General features: G+C 36.9%; 1 protein-coding gene across 1 annotated transcript in view; it reads right to left on the minus strand.

Moving 5' to 3' along the window:
• Positions 1-429: 429 nt before the first annotated feature.
• Positions 430-14531, minus strand: part of TRPC4 (transient receptor potential cation channel subfamily C member 4) — a 131249-nt gene continuing 117147 nt past the window's right edge. The window contains exons 8-11 of the mRNA XM_066313204.1: positions 13263-13457; positions 5171-5212; positions 3287-3376; positions 430-2994 (exon numbers count right to left, since the gene is read on the minus strand). Of these exons, the coding sequence (XP_066169301.1) occupies positions 2278-2994; positions 3287-3376; positions 5171-5212; positions 13263-13457 (1044 nt within the window). The 3' untranslated portion in view covers positions 430-2277. The remainder of the gene's footprint in view (positions 2995-3286; positions 3377-5170; positions 5213-13262; positions 13458-14531) is intronic.

The following is a 14531-nucleotide window of genomic DNA, read 5'->3' on the forward strand; positions in this document are numbered from 1 at the left end:
AACTAGACTGTGTTGGGACCTTCATGCACAGGAGAAACAGCCTCTTATGATGCCAGAATAATATGCAGAACTCTTAGACCTGTTGTAGTTAACTTGTTCTGATAATGGTGATATTTGCAATACAAATACCCTGCTCAGGCACTTTCTGTCTGGAGTGAAACCATGTGGATGGAATGTGTTGAAAACTCTTTTGAGCAAGCACTGTCTGTTTTGAATTTCACTAGTGTAAAGGGAGTAAGCTTAGGACCTGAAGGCATCATAAACCGTGATGAAGAATGAGAAACTGAAAGCAAGTAGTAGAGAAGGACTGTTAACTGGGATATAGAAAAGTTTGTGACAACCTGGCACATTTGCTTCATGGCATTTTTAGCAAAAATGTTACAGTACAAAAAAGAACTCTCTGAAAGAGCTGACCTAATACAAATGATATGAGGTTATTCCACCATTATTATTATTTATTTCTTTTTATACTTGTGATAATTCAGGTGCTTTCCAGACAGAAAAGCTGCAGGTCCTGCCCCAAGGAGCTTACAATCTAAAGGTGGACAAGGAAAGAGGCGTGAAAGAGAGAGGGTCTACAGAGTAGTCAAGAGGCCAAGATGGAAACTAACCAGTCAAATATGATTCAAACACATTGTTGCAAAGCTATACAAACTATTTTCAAACTACAACTCATGTTTCCCATTTTGGCTTAACTGTATCTGCCATCACACAAACAGGTGTGGAGGAAGAAAGCTTTTAATGTGTGAGATCAGAGAGAGTAGCACATGTGTAAGTAGAGCTGGAAAACTCACCTTAAAGTATGAGAGATGAGAGGGGTTTGCCTGGATTTCCAAGACACAGTTCAGTACCAGGACAATTTAGATCCGGAATGACATGGTTTTAGGTCAGGTCCTACAGGTTTACATGGGATAGATTCCATCAGAAATGTAAATGGATCTGGAAGTTCCTTAATACATGAACATAATATGAACTACAAGATCTATCATGGAAGGGCTGTGGAAGTTATGAATGAAATAACAGCACTTTTGTGGTATATTCAGAGTGGGGAAGAACGGTGTTGAAAGTTGGGAGTGGTTATTCTCATGTCTGTTGTAAAATGAATTTTTTAATAATGTAGGACACCAGCCAATGATTAAAAAACCCCACAATGTTTAATTTTAAAAATACCGGTTTTAACTAAGACAGTAAGTCACTCATCAGTTATGAAAAATACTATTAGGTTTTCTTTATACATTTAGGTATCTATTATAAAACATCCAATCAGGTTCCCCCAAACTGTAAAACTGCCAAAGAAACTCACTTAAGGCGTGCCATTTAAAACTTCTCAACAAATTGCCATATTTATTCAAGTACTCAGGGGAATCACTGTATGCTTGTTTATTCCTGAAGTTTCTTTCCCTTAGCAAATGCAGGTGTATTGTGAAGGCAGAAGCTAATAAGCAGCTGAATACTAAAGTGCATAGGTTGCCCACATGAGGAAAACTAAATGGTTGAAGAAGCAGTATCTGTGGTGATAAAGGATTCTTGGGGAGTAATCCATCGTCAATTTGTAGCAAGCCACAGATATTTCTTTTCCTGTAAGAAACATTTCTACAGTCTTCAAAACTTGCAAATGCATTTCTAACAATGGTATCAGGATAGTCAGACTCTTGCTGTAAGGGAAAAGTTGTAATTAAATAATCAAATAGACCTTTTTTTCATAATTTACAGGTATTCATATTCCTTCAATAAATAGAAGAATATAATTTATCTTCTGATTCTCTACAGATTTTTGACACAACTTTCTAGCAATTTAAATAAATGATTCTAAGAACTTGACATGAATTATGCTGGCAAGAGCCACATATGATTATTATGGTGCACAGAATCTTCTAAGAACCTACAAAGTTAAATAAAAGCTTACAAGTCTCTTAAGCTATTTTTATTTGCATAGAAAAATATTTATCATAGGAGTCAACTATCATATGAGAGAAATTCCATTTGTTGTAATTGAAAAAGATAGCTAAAAAGTTTCTGTGGATTATTGCAACAGTACAAGAATACAAGATGCTTCCATTTATTAAAAAATGTAAAACAAATAGTGAAAGCTAAAGCAGGCTACAAAACAGAAGGTCCTCATATTTTCTTTCTCTTGACTACTATGTTACAAGATCATGTGCCACAGTTGAGTACTATAAAGTGTAATTCTGCATTAGCTAATATAATTCTTAAAACATTCCCCCCCAAAGCGCTATGCAAAATATATATATTTGTAAATGCTTCCTCCTGTAAGCATCACAATCTTGTTATCACATAGTCACCCTGAACAATTGTTTCCTGTTTCCCATCAGAGTCAATGCTAACGTCCAATGCCTTGTCCAGCTGATCCTGCGGAGTGGCAGGTTCTGAGTTCTGTAACTCCATCTTCTCTGTTTCTGAAGCACAAATACTTCCCTCTTCCTTTGAGTCCAAAGACTCACTGGTATTTTGTGACTTGGCTAACACACATTTTTTGCCAGGACTTTGGAAGTTTAATTCACAGTTCATGATCAATTCTCCCTCTTCCAGTTCATCAGCTTTCTCACATTTTTCTTCTGCCTGTTGACGGGAAACTTCTTCAGAAACGGTGTATATTTTATTTGTACTCTGCCCCACAGAGTTTGTTTTTGATTGTCTGTGAAACAACCCAAAATTTTTTATGTCTGTTACAAAATTCACACGCTTTTGTTTCTCCTGAGTGGACTCTGACACCATCATTGCTGAGCCATTGCTTACATTATGTCCTTCAGAGGCAATATTGGCTGATCGTGGGTGAATCATCGTTGTGATGTCAAAAAGGCTGAAGGGTTTCTTCTTTCCTTTCTTGTTTCCTTCACTCTCACTATTTTCTTCATTTTCTGAGAGAGAGGCAGTGTCTTTGCTCATCTTTGCAGTCTGCAAATTAGACAGCTTGCTTCCTTTTAACAAACCCAGGACTTCAAAGCGAAAGCTGGAAATATCTTGTTTTAACTCCTAAAAATCAGGAAGAAAGATGAAACATCAGAACATCAAAGCTAATTTTACTTTCCTTTTGAAATGAAAAAGAAAAGATAAAGAAAAGGGGAAAAAAGGGCTTATACTGGGGTCAGTAATAAATTTTACTGTCTGGATATTGGCATACCTGGCATCTTCAAGGTTGAAGATCTTGCTCTAGGGAGCAAGTTATATGCTACTTGAGTAACTGAGGATAAGAAACATGCTTCACAGTCTTAAAGTATCTTACTAAATTACTAAAACACCCATAAACGTAAAAAAACCCACATACCTTAAAATTTTCTTCTGTCAATCCTTCCTCAGTTTTGGCATCTCTTATCATTGCTGCAACATACCTTTTTACCAGATTTCTCATAACTTCCTAAAAATATAAAGTATTGTGTTAGTTTTCTTGGTATTAGTAAATCTACAGTCACAGGCTCTGCTTGGGGCTTTTCACGCTTTAGGAGCATGACAAAAACTATATAAACCTTAGGTCTGTTTGAAAATTTGTTTTGCTTTTTGATGGGAACTGCTAATGCTTACTGTCCTGAGAAGGGATATCTCGGGTTTGTCTCCTGCCAAGGCACATCTCCTGCCAGTAATATCTAGCCTGGCAGCGAGCAGTTGCTGATGCCTCATGAGGAGAGCAAGTGTGGTATGTTTGTACAACTTTATTTCCAGCTAGTCTCTCTCAAGCCTCCTGTGCTGTGAGATGCAGTGACTCTGAACAGGAATGATAGTTCGAGGTTTAATTGGCCATGACAGGTTTTCTTATGCATTTTGAACTAATGTAAACTTTCAGAAATCCACTGCCAATTAATTCCACCTTACAGAGTAAGATTCCATTTGGGGTTTTATTTTTAACCTTCGGTCTGGTACTTTCCATTGTTGTCTTCTAAGAATCCTAGAAATTATTTAGGTTGAAAGAGATACCTGGAGGCTGTCTGAGTCATCTCGGGGCCATGCCCAGTCAAGTGCTAAATATCTCCATGGCTGAAGAAGCTGCAGCCTCCCTGAGCAACATTTTCCAGTTCTTTACTACCCTCACTTTGAAGATAATTCTCTTTACCTTACAGAATTTCACTTCCTTCAACTTGTGTCCATTTTGTATTGTACCTTGAAGAAAAATCTAGCTCCTTCTCTCAAACTATCCACTATGTGATTTAAGATAAGAGTTATATTCCCCCCCAGCCCACCCCAGGCTGAAATGTGAGCTTCTTATATGACAGTCCTCTAACCCTTCTTGGTGCCCCCTTGCTGGATCCTTTCCAGTTTGTTAACATCTCTCTTGTAGCGTGGGGTCCAGACATGACATACTGCTCTAGATACAGTCTCACAAGTGAGGGCTGGAGGAGAATAATCACTTCTCTCAAAAGGCTGCCTATACAGCCTCACTAATGCACTGCGTGGTACATGTGTGGTATTCAGTTCACAGATAAATGGCAAACTGCTGCTCTGTGTTCACCTTCCTCATGATTTTATAGATCTCTGTTGTAGTTCCCACAGTTGCCTCTTGCTCAGGTTGGGAAAGTCCCAGCTTACCTAGTTATTTTCCATATGGGATTCATTAACTACCAAGCCTACAGCTCACACTTTGTTTAACTTGCAGACCTTTCAAAAGGACAAAAATTCAAAATAAAGCTAAAAAATTATTCATTGTGAAATAATAACAAAAAAAAAGTAGAAGCTGAAGAAGGAAGGATGAAAAATAATTGCTTACAGGGGAACTAGGCAGAGGGGTTATTAAGGAAGTGGTCTATGGGGGGCTAAAGCTGGAGAGAAAAAGAGCAGGTTCTGATGGAGCATGTCAGTTCACTGCACATATGGTCCTGATGATTCCTGGCAGACAGGAATTTGCTTTTGTTAAAGGCAATCCATGAAACGATGGGCAAAATACTGGATAGCATGTTATTGCTCTAGAAAATGTCCTTTTGCTCCAAAAAGAAGACAATTATATCTTCAAATGCTTTTGTTTGAACAAAAATACTAAGTTTATTTGCTGAAGAGGAAGTAAGTGCAGTTTTTATGGCTTTTATGGTTTTTATGGTTTTTCTTTTATTGTCCTTTTCCACTTTCTCATGAAATTTTTTCATTTCATTTTCTTCATAAAGAAGAGATTTTCTTCTGAAGGCATAAAAAAACAATTGCCCAAAGAATAAACATAGGCTTGTACCTGGTATTGATGATGTCTCCTCAAATTGTCAGCTGCACGTCTCTGAAAAATAGAAAAGAATTAAAAAAAATTAATCCCTGTCTGGAAGTAAAATACTTAACCATATAAAACAACTGGCCTGTGCATTATATGGTATCTAGCAAGCTGAGAGAAAAGGTTTACAATCTGTTGAAAAATGACAGTGTTTGAAAAAAGCCTATAATTTGCTTTATAGAAAGGAGAAGGCTGCTGTGGGGAAGGCAAGGTGTATTTTCTACATTTTTGTCAAAATGCTTTTTTTCCTGCATCAGCATGGATGTGGTGGGGCAGCCAGGTCACAGGTTGCAGGGCCCCACGGTCAATGATCTCAGATAGAAGTGGAACAATGGCTCATGTCACTCACTTGCACAGAATGAAGCATATTTTACTGAATCGACAATAGCTTGACTCATGTCAAGTTAGATTTCTCTTGGAGGTACACAGTAAAAGAACAGGAGTCAATGGACGTGAGTTACAGGAAGGGAAATTCTGTCTGGAAAATCATCAGCACAGTGGGGTTCGTAAAGCCATGGTGTTAGCAAGAAACTTGTTATGGCTCCTAATGTCTCATTTAAGATAAAAATAACCAAAACCTGCACTATAAAACGATGTTAATCAGAAATTCCCCCTTATTCTCTGTAAAAACACTTAGTGAGAGAGGTGTATGGAGGAAAGAAACAGCTTCCAGCACAGTTTGGTGTTGATAAGGAGGGAGGGTAAAAGGGATAGTACCTCTGAAGAGGAGCAGCAAAAAAAAGTGTGTTAGGATGAAAGAATAGCCCAGGTTTCAAGCAGGTCTTGTTTTAGATTATACTGCCATATCTAAGGGCTACCCAGAAAAAGATGGGAAAAAATGGCCTGAATTATTTTCTCCCTTGAATTCCTTTTGTCCTCAATTGCATAATGAGAAACATATCTCCATCCTCTACCTTAATTATCCCTAACTGGTGAAAGAAACACAGCTTTAACTTAGACTCTTATATCTGCTGCTGACAAGAAAATAATGTGTCTGACCACTGATTGTACTTTTACAAAACAGAACCCTTAACAGTAGCTTAAAACAAAGTGAAAAGACATCCAAGGGACTTCTTAAAATTGACCTCAATTGCAAAGTAAGGCAGGCACTGCAAGTTATTTCATCCTTTTTTTTTTTTTTTTTTTTTTTTTTTTTTTTTTTTTTTTTACTTGAAAGAAGGGATGAACCTTTTCCCTGTACTTGGAATCAGTTTACACTTCAGGGTTGATTTCTTGTTTGCAATTAATTTGACACATGCAGTGGCTTTGTAGTTGGCTTAGCAAAAAATAATAGAAAGCAGGAAAGTAATTTTTTCCTAATCAGTCTGAACAGTCGCTGTGGGGTAGGGCTTTGTACATGAGAATGCTTTCTTCGGTATTTTTCCAGACTGTGTTTCTCCATCTATGCCTCTTCAAAGAGAAAATGGATACTTCTTGTGTTTAAGGGTGGAGCGATGGGCGAGTTTGCCCATCACCAGGGCCGGAGGGGAAAATGCAGCTGTGGGCAGGCTCATACCCTCACAACACCCGAAGCTAGCTGGTTTTCAGAAGAAGAAGAAGAATCTCAGCTTTCTTGTAGTTAACCACACGGTGGAGATGTTTCATTGTGCTGAGAGAGCAGTAAGGGAATCTGTGGCTAAGAGCTCTCAACAACAGATCTGACTCACAGGTGAAGGGAAAAACACTTTAGGGTATAATTGAAACACACTTCAGGTAAAGGGAATATTTTTTTTTTTACTCCTAAGTAAAAAAAAAAAGAAAAAATCTGATTCTTGTCTTGCACAATACTTCCTGCAGCTGCTGTCTGCTCTGCTCTATTGTACAGTGAAATGTGAAATAAATACATAGGTTTAATTTTGTACCTGTAATGAACTACCTAGATAACACTTATCAGAGGCTGTGGCTTTTCACTTAATGGAATGCCAACAAGTACAACTTGGGATATCAATGTGAAAAGATTTGTGTAATGTTTCAGAACAGTTCTACTGCACTGAATTGTTTTCAATCCATACCACCAAGAAGCTGAAAGGAAATTAATTTAATTGTATGTTTTCATGCACAGCTACATACCTACTCCACTGGGAATTACACACAGATGTAACCTATCAAATTTATTATCACCAAACAGTTCTCTATCTCCCGTTTAAATGTTTAGGTTCCATCTCCAGTTCCTCATCATCTTTTGCTTGCTTTTGAAAGCAGAGGGAATCTTTGCCTAAACATTTCTGAAAATCAGTCTATTCACTAGAAATAAAATGTTATTAACATTCATATTGTCCTTTATTTAGTTCTCAGCTGGCCTGCTTTTCTCTACTTGGTTGTAGTGTAATTTATGGTTCAAAATTTGTTTCAAGTAACCATTGTTCTGTGTGCATGAAGAAGTTGAAAATTATGTCTGGCAATTGGATGAAACTTTGACTAAAAATAGCAAAAGGGTGGGAAACACAGTTATGCATGTTGAATACAATAATTGAGGAGGATGCTGCTGTCACTTTCCAAAAGGGGGCACTAATGTCCTTTAGGAACCTCTAATAGTAGCTCCACTTGTGATAATTATTTTGGTCTTCCTGTTTATGCCATTCCTACTAATTTGTACTGTTTGGAAAAAAATGTCTCTTTAGCAGTCAAAAATTTAATGAAATTGTATTATTTATTTTGATATGTTTTATTAAAATTGTATCTTTTTTAATGCAGGAATACAAATCTAATGCCTGCATTTGACCTTAAACTGCTTAATAAAGGTCTAGAAAATGGAACTGTTGTCTGAAGTTATGGCATCTTGAATAGAAGTATCACCTTTAAAGGTTTAGAACTTATCTGTGTTGATAGAGAGACTTCTCCATGAAATGATTCTTGGCTACACAAGGAACACTCCAGATTATTGATTTCCACGCCAGATGGAAGATGTTATTTCTTCACTCAACTTTCAATAGCACACATTACAGAGAAAATACAAAATGCTTATACTGACTTAGAAATTGCATCATTTTCCATTGGATGAAAAAAGAATAGGAGAAGGGAAAAGGAGATTTTCTGCGACAAATGGTAATAAAATCATGTAGGTTGCTTGGAAAATGGCATAAAAAATCTGGATAGCTAGAAAAGAGGCAACTGTTTATCTAAACATCAGATTAAAAAAAAATACTGAAGCTATCCCTGGCAATCCTTTCCATTTTCACTTCTGAAATTCTTAAAATTATACCTAAAACACTTTTTGTTGACTGATCAGATGTAAAGTAGGATGTAATTTGAGGAAAACAGTACCATTTCTTCTAGTGGGACTAGGATTTCTTTTCCCATGTATCTTTTTTCTTTTTTTTTCTGAAGTAGCAATGGATGTCAAATGGCCAACAGAATTAGCCTTGACACACCCATAAGCCTTGTGCAGTCAGGAAAACCTCAGCCTAATTAATAGAATTGTATTAGTAATCCAGCTTTGCAAAGGTGAGCTAACAAAATTAATATAACTGATATAGATACAGATGATATATGTAAAGGGCAGCACACAAGCCGGCACTTATTTCAAAATTTTAAGTGCAAGAGGTAACTGATAATAGCTGAAGAAAATGCTGCATACCTGGGATATGTCAAAATGACAGAATATAAAAATATACTGAACTCTGAATGGTAGAAGAGCTCTGTCTGATTCACAGCAGAGCTGAAATATTAGTAAATCACATGTACCATCCTGGCTTTCCTTCAGCTGAAGCTGTGGCTACAGAAGCTGCCATCAGCAAGGCTGGGCACCGTGTTGCTTTGGAAAAAAAGCCTCTCCCTTGAAAAACCTCCCCCTGACTTAACCACCCTCTGCTTCAGATATCCCAGTAAAACAGAGGACAGGAGAACCACAGAACTGACATCCAAGGAGAAACAAATTCACTGGCTTTTTTCAGAGGCACTTCACATCACTACAAGAACTATCGAGTTCTTGCCCATGATAGTTCTGTTATAAACAGCAATGCAGATGATCCTCCCAAGCAACCATGTCATACTTATTTTTACTGGCATTTGTTTTCTTCCCATTGGCCTAGGTTTCACTAGAATATGTGCTGTAAACTATCCTGACCCTGAACCCTTTCTTTATACGTTGTGCCTGCATATACTGAACTATATACTGAACTCTCAAGTGTACACATATAAAAATTTTACAGTGGGTTCTTTACACATTTGATTTGATCCTTGAATCAGTCCTAGTTTGTGATTTCTGGCTTCTTGTTACTGAGAACTTTTTGCAGAGATCATGCATAATCCTTGCCTGCTCCTTTCTGTCTGTCATCTATTTTGTATTCTCTAGCACTGACTCACTCTTTGGATGCACACTATTGCTTTTTCTACTGGAAAACACCACAGCACGTCACTGCTGATTAGTGCTTCCTAATAGGAAAGTTAACATTTAGAGATTTCAGAACAGAATGTTTTGAAATCTGGGTTCTGCCTTACAGACAATGTGGCATCCATCCATCCATAGAGCCAATATAAGAAAATAATGTTATAGTATTTTTTCTCTCCCAATCCTGAATGTAGGGAAGGAGACAGAGTTTATAATGCAGGCTTCAGTGAAGAGGAGTAGATCCCAACAAAGCTTATCTTGTAGCTCAGAGGCCAAAGTTATTACAGGAGAGATACAAGTGAGCTGCAGTAATCTGAGATCCTTGAACAAAAGGCAGAGAAAACTCTTCATTAACTTTTGGTTGAAAGGGCATAGAGGTTCTAAATTTAATTTGTGATGTAGCTTGTTGGGACAATTGAAAAGTTCTAGGAAAGCGAGGCTGAGGTGTGGGTGATGGGAAGTTTATCAAAACCAGAAGTGCTCTCCCTCAGAACAAACTATGACATCACCATGGTGTGCCCATTTGTTGACTGATGATTTAACCTCTTGGAGAATGTCCAGTTAACAGCACCTATCTGCCGGTTTGCATCTATCCAATGTGGAAATCAGAGCACAAAGTACATATGCACATCTTACTCTATTTTGGAGCTTCGGTGAATAACTGGGTATGGAAATTGCAAAATGTTCCAAATTCGCATAACCCTAAGGGGGCTTGTGCTATGCTGAGAAATTAGCTGAAGAACTTTGTAGTTTTATGAGCTGCCCACATGGTGGACTGAATCTGCCTGGTCACTCACAGCCACTCTCTTTTTTCAGGCAGCTGGAAGCGTGGTTGCCATGACGGCTCTGCTGGTGAGCTCTCTCCTTCAGAGGGGTTTTGGCTCTAATTCCAACTAAGAATCTATTATGCAGGGGAAGCCAGTGATGGATATGGCCCTACTGTCCCACATGCTTTAGGGTTTCCACTTGCAAGTAATAATAATAATAATAAAAAAATAAATTACAGAAATCAACTAAAAATGTTCCACATCTCTCCCTCGCTGATATCCTCCACTTCCAAACAGTTCAGTAATTAGTGGTTCACATTCAAACCATAAGGAAGTGAGGTTCAGCTCCTTTTCTGTCCTTCCAAGAAAGCACCTCAGCCTCTGCAGTATCTTAAAGACCTTGTGAAGGACATTTCTGTTGCCATAGCTTTTATGCTTGAGGTAAATATTTAAATATCCACTAGAAGTAAATCTGTGTCTTCTCAGCCCAATATATTTGCTTTAAATGGTACCTTCTCCTTTCTTCAAACAGAAATTTCATCCTGAAGCTTAAAAGTCTTTCCCAACAAAAGCTTATTTGAAACTGAAATATAGTAATTAAAAAGTTTGGTGCTTAGAGATTTTGGGGGATTTTAACTTAAAAACAAAAAATTCTGTTTGGAAAACTTCTCAAGCAGCTTGGTGCATAGACTCCCTATCCTCTAACCCTTTGCTGCACCAGTTTTCCTATATCTTAGATATGGGTTTCTTGGAGGTGGTATTTATGTACCCTAGCATTCAGCATAGGGCTGGGAGCACCCCATATCTTTCTTTATTATTCCACTTATCCACAAATGAGTTTACTCCCAAATCCGCAGTTTGAGAGGGTAAGAAAAAGGAAAAAATATTTCCTTACCCCAGATGGAAGGTATGACAAGAAATATTGTCCTGAAGGTTTAGCTGGAATGTATAAGGGTATTCTGTATCTGTCTCAGTCAAAAAGGAATATTGTGTTAATCAACCCTCTGCTATACACTGGCATCATACCATTAATTTTAATATCATTCTCTCAATTTACACTAGCTAATCATCCCTACCAAATGTTTAACAAATGCCTAGAAGCATTGCCCACTCTCCCACACACGCAAGTACATCACTCTCTCTCTTGACTTTTTCTTTCTAACAACATCTCATACTTTCTCCTTCTGTTGGTCTTTGCATTTACTTTTTTCACTTCCTATATTACACAGAGATGCTTTACTCTTAAAATTATTCACCATTCATGCTAGTTCATGTTCTTTTTAAAATTTCTATATGAATCACTTGTTAGTCTTTCTTAACTTAAAGTATTTTTTCAGTGTGTGTTTCTTGTAGTCCATTACTGGTTTGTTTCAATGTCACCCTCATGTTTGTTAGCTTCTTTTCTTTTTGGCTGTCTCTTTCTTATTGGTACAAATATGACAGCTAAGTGAAACAATTTTGCTTTCACAATTTATATACTGGCCAACAATATCAGTATCTTTCAAGACTTGATTTAAAGCTTTCTAGGAAGAGGACAAAATCCATTTATCAACATAGTAATTGTGAATTAGTTTTGTATGTCACTTTTCCTCTTCACCATGTATCTGTACATGCATGTGAACTTGTTCTTCCAAGTACCTGTAGAGATTAAACTGCATTCCACAATATGACAGCAGAATAGGTAGGAAAAATTTATTACTCACTTATCAAGAAATGGGGAAGAAATACAAAGAAAAGGTTGATATGGTAATGGTCACCAAAGAATTGTATCTTACCTCCTGACCTCTTTGAAATGTATGGAAGGTGTTTTTTTTTTTTTTTTTTTTTTTTTTTTTGTTTTGTTTTGTTTTGTTTTGTTTTGTTTTGTTTTGTTTTGTTTTTTTTTATAAGAACCAATAGCAAAAGGGCTATACCCCTGTCTTTTTCCACTTACTCTCATACTCACTTAATGCTTGGCAATCTGAGTTCCTAACAGACTTGAAACATTTATCTTCATCAAATCGCTATGGTATACAAAAAATGCCATTATCCACATCTTATCCCAAATTGTCTTCTTCATGCTAGAGCAGGCCAAATTCAGCCTAGTTACTGAGGCACTGACTTGCTCATGGGAAATGAAGAAAACATAACTAGAGAGAATTAGTTGTTGGTGGGTTAGGATGTTGCCTGAATATTTGCACTGACAGTATAGAAAAAATGTTACTGACTGAGGTATCTTTAGCAGAGGAAGTTAAGAGGGAAAAATTCAAATCTGCTTTACCCACTGCAGCTACCAGAGAAAGTAAGTGTCTGAAATATTACACAAGCTGAATCCAGGCGCAGGACTATTCTTGGTCACCTTGTGTGTCTTTTCCCTTCATTTTTTCCCCTAGAAATGTCACTGCTAATCAGCAGTATTGGAATATGGTACAATTTCAGAATGTGATTCTGAAATAGCTCTACCTTTAAATTCAAGAAAATGCTGTTAGCTTTCGAAATATTTTTTTAATGGCAACAGCTTTTGGTAAGAATGCTTTTATGGTAAACTCATTTCATTACATGTAGAGAGACAGAGACACAGAGAAGATCCCATGATGAATACTTCATTCATGAGTCTCTGGTTTCATGGTATTCAGTTATATCTGAACTGTGACACTTGAGCTAGAGATTAGCAACCAACAATTCCGACACTGGCAGACAAGTATACACATTTGATCTCCTGTATTTTTTATTGCTCTTCATCTTTCTTGCCCTGTCTGTAGATGAAGCACAGTCATGGTTCATGCAGTCATTGTACAGGGATATGATGATGCTTTTTCTTTAAATACATTGACATGAATGTAAAAAGTAAACATTCTATGCTGGAATTATTCTCTAACTCATATGCATACTATTTGCCAATTCAGATGCCCTATAAGGCTGAGAAAAAGTCATCTATATAGCAAGGAGGAGGACTACAGGCAGAGTAAACCACAAAACTTACCCCTATTGTTCCAAAACTTTCAGGCTTTCTTCTAATTTTTTTCTTGCAAAGGTGTCTCCATAACCATTTGATCAGATACCACAAAGACTTTGGGCTTGGTATGACATTAAAAGGAGTGGGTAGAGTTCCTCCTTCTTCAAAGTAACTCATCCAGAGTTTTGTTCGAGCAAACTTCCACTCAATGTCTGCATGATCCTGCACAAAAGAAGAATGTCATCAGCATAGATGTTGCTGTAATTAAGGAGAAGAAATAAACCTCTACAAAAATCTGAAAAAAACCTAAAACTAGAACAACCTTGAAATACTAATGAATTGTCTTGTTAAAATACTGCCATCTTTTGACAGAAGGTCTTTAACACAAAGCCAAGCTAAGCTGCTTTACCTCAGTAAGGAGATATTTGATATGTAAAGTATGTATCTACTTATAAGCACTCCTTTCACTGTTAAAAGCTGTTAAATTATGGAAAGTCTCTTAAAAAACAGAAAAGATAATTACAAGCAAAGAAATACTACATTTCTGGAAGAAAAGTTTTGTTATAATAGGAGCTCTGCTATTATAACAAAACTTTTATTCTGCTAATTATGCCATTATTCTCCTAATTATGCTGCTCTGCAGCAGCTTCAACAAATCAGTAAGGCTCATGCATTTTCTTAAAAATTACCAGTCCCCAAAATTCACAAATATGTTACCCAACAAAACATGAGACTACTAAAACTACTGAGTCAAGTATCTTTTTTTCCTACTACTTCAGAATTCTATATTTGGGATGGGTTGCGAGGTGAGTTTTATTTTTATTTGAAATTTTATTTCTTTTGGAACCTATATAGTATTGTATAATTCTGAAAAATTTCAGAAAATGAAAGCTAAAGGCCACGAAGATATCTAAATCCAAGTAGCTGAACAAGAAGTTTAAATCACTAATGCTAGATTTGGATAGACAAGAACTTCAGCTACAGGCCTAGCCCTGGCCACACAGTAACAAAAGCAACAATTTAGAAGCTGTAGCAGGAAAAGTATACTATCGACAGCCCAAGTTTTGGTGAGTGGTATGTTGTGGTATGGCTCACTAGACTCTGACAATCAGAGTTACACAAACACAGGTGGTCAGGTTTTTTTTCTGTGGAAACACTTATAATTTCCAGTTTGGAAAAAAAAAACACCCCACATTTTAAAATATTAAGACTGCTTGCTTAAAATATTAGGCAACAAAGGAAATATTAATATTTCTTTTGTTTGCTTTCTGCATGGCCATATTTGAATTATCATAT

The sequence above is a fragment of the Sylvia atricapilla genome, chromosome 2 (assembly GCF_009819655.1).
Source record: "Sylvia atricapilla isolate bSylAtr1 chromosome 2, bSylAtr1.pri, whole genome shotgun sequence".
Taxonomy (NCBI): domain Eukaryota; kingdom Metazoa; phylum Chordata; class Aves; order Passeriformes; family Sylviidae; genus Sylvia; species Sylvia atricapilla.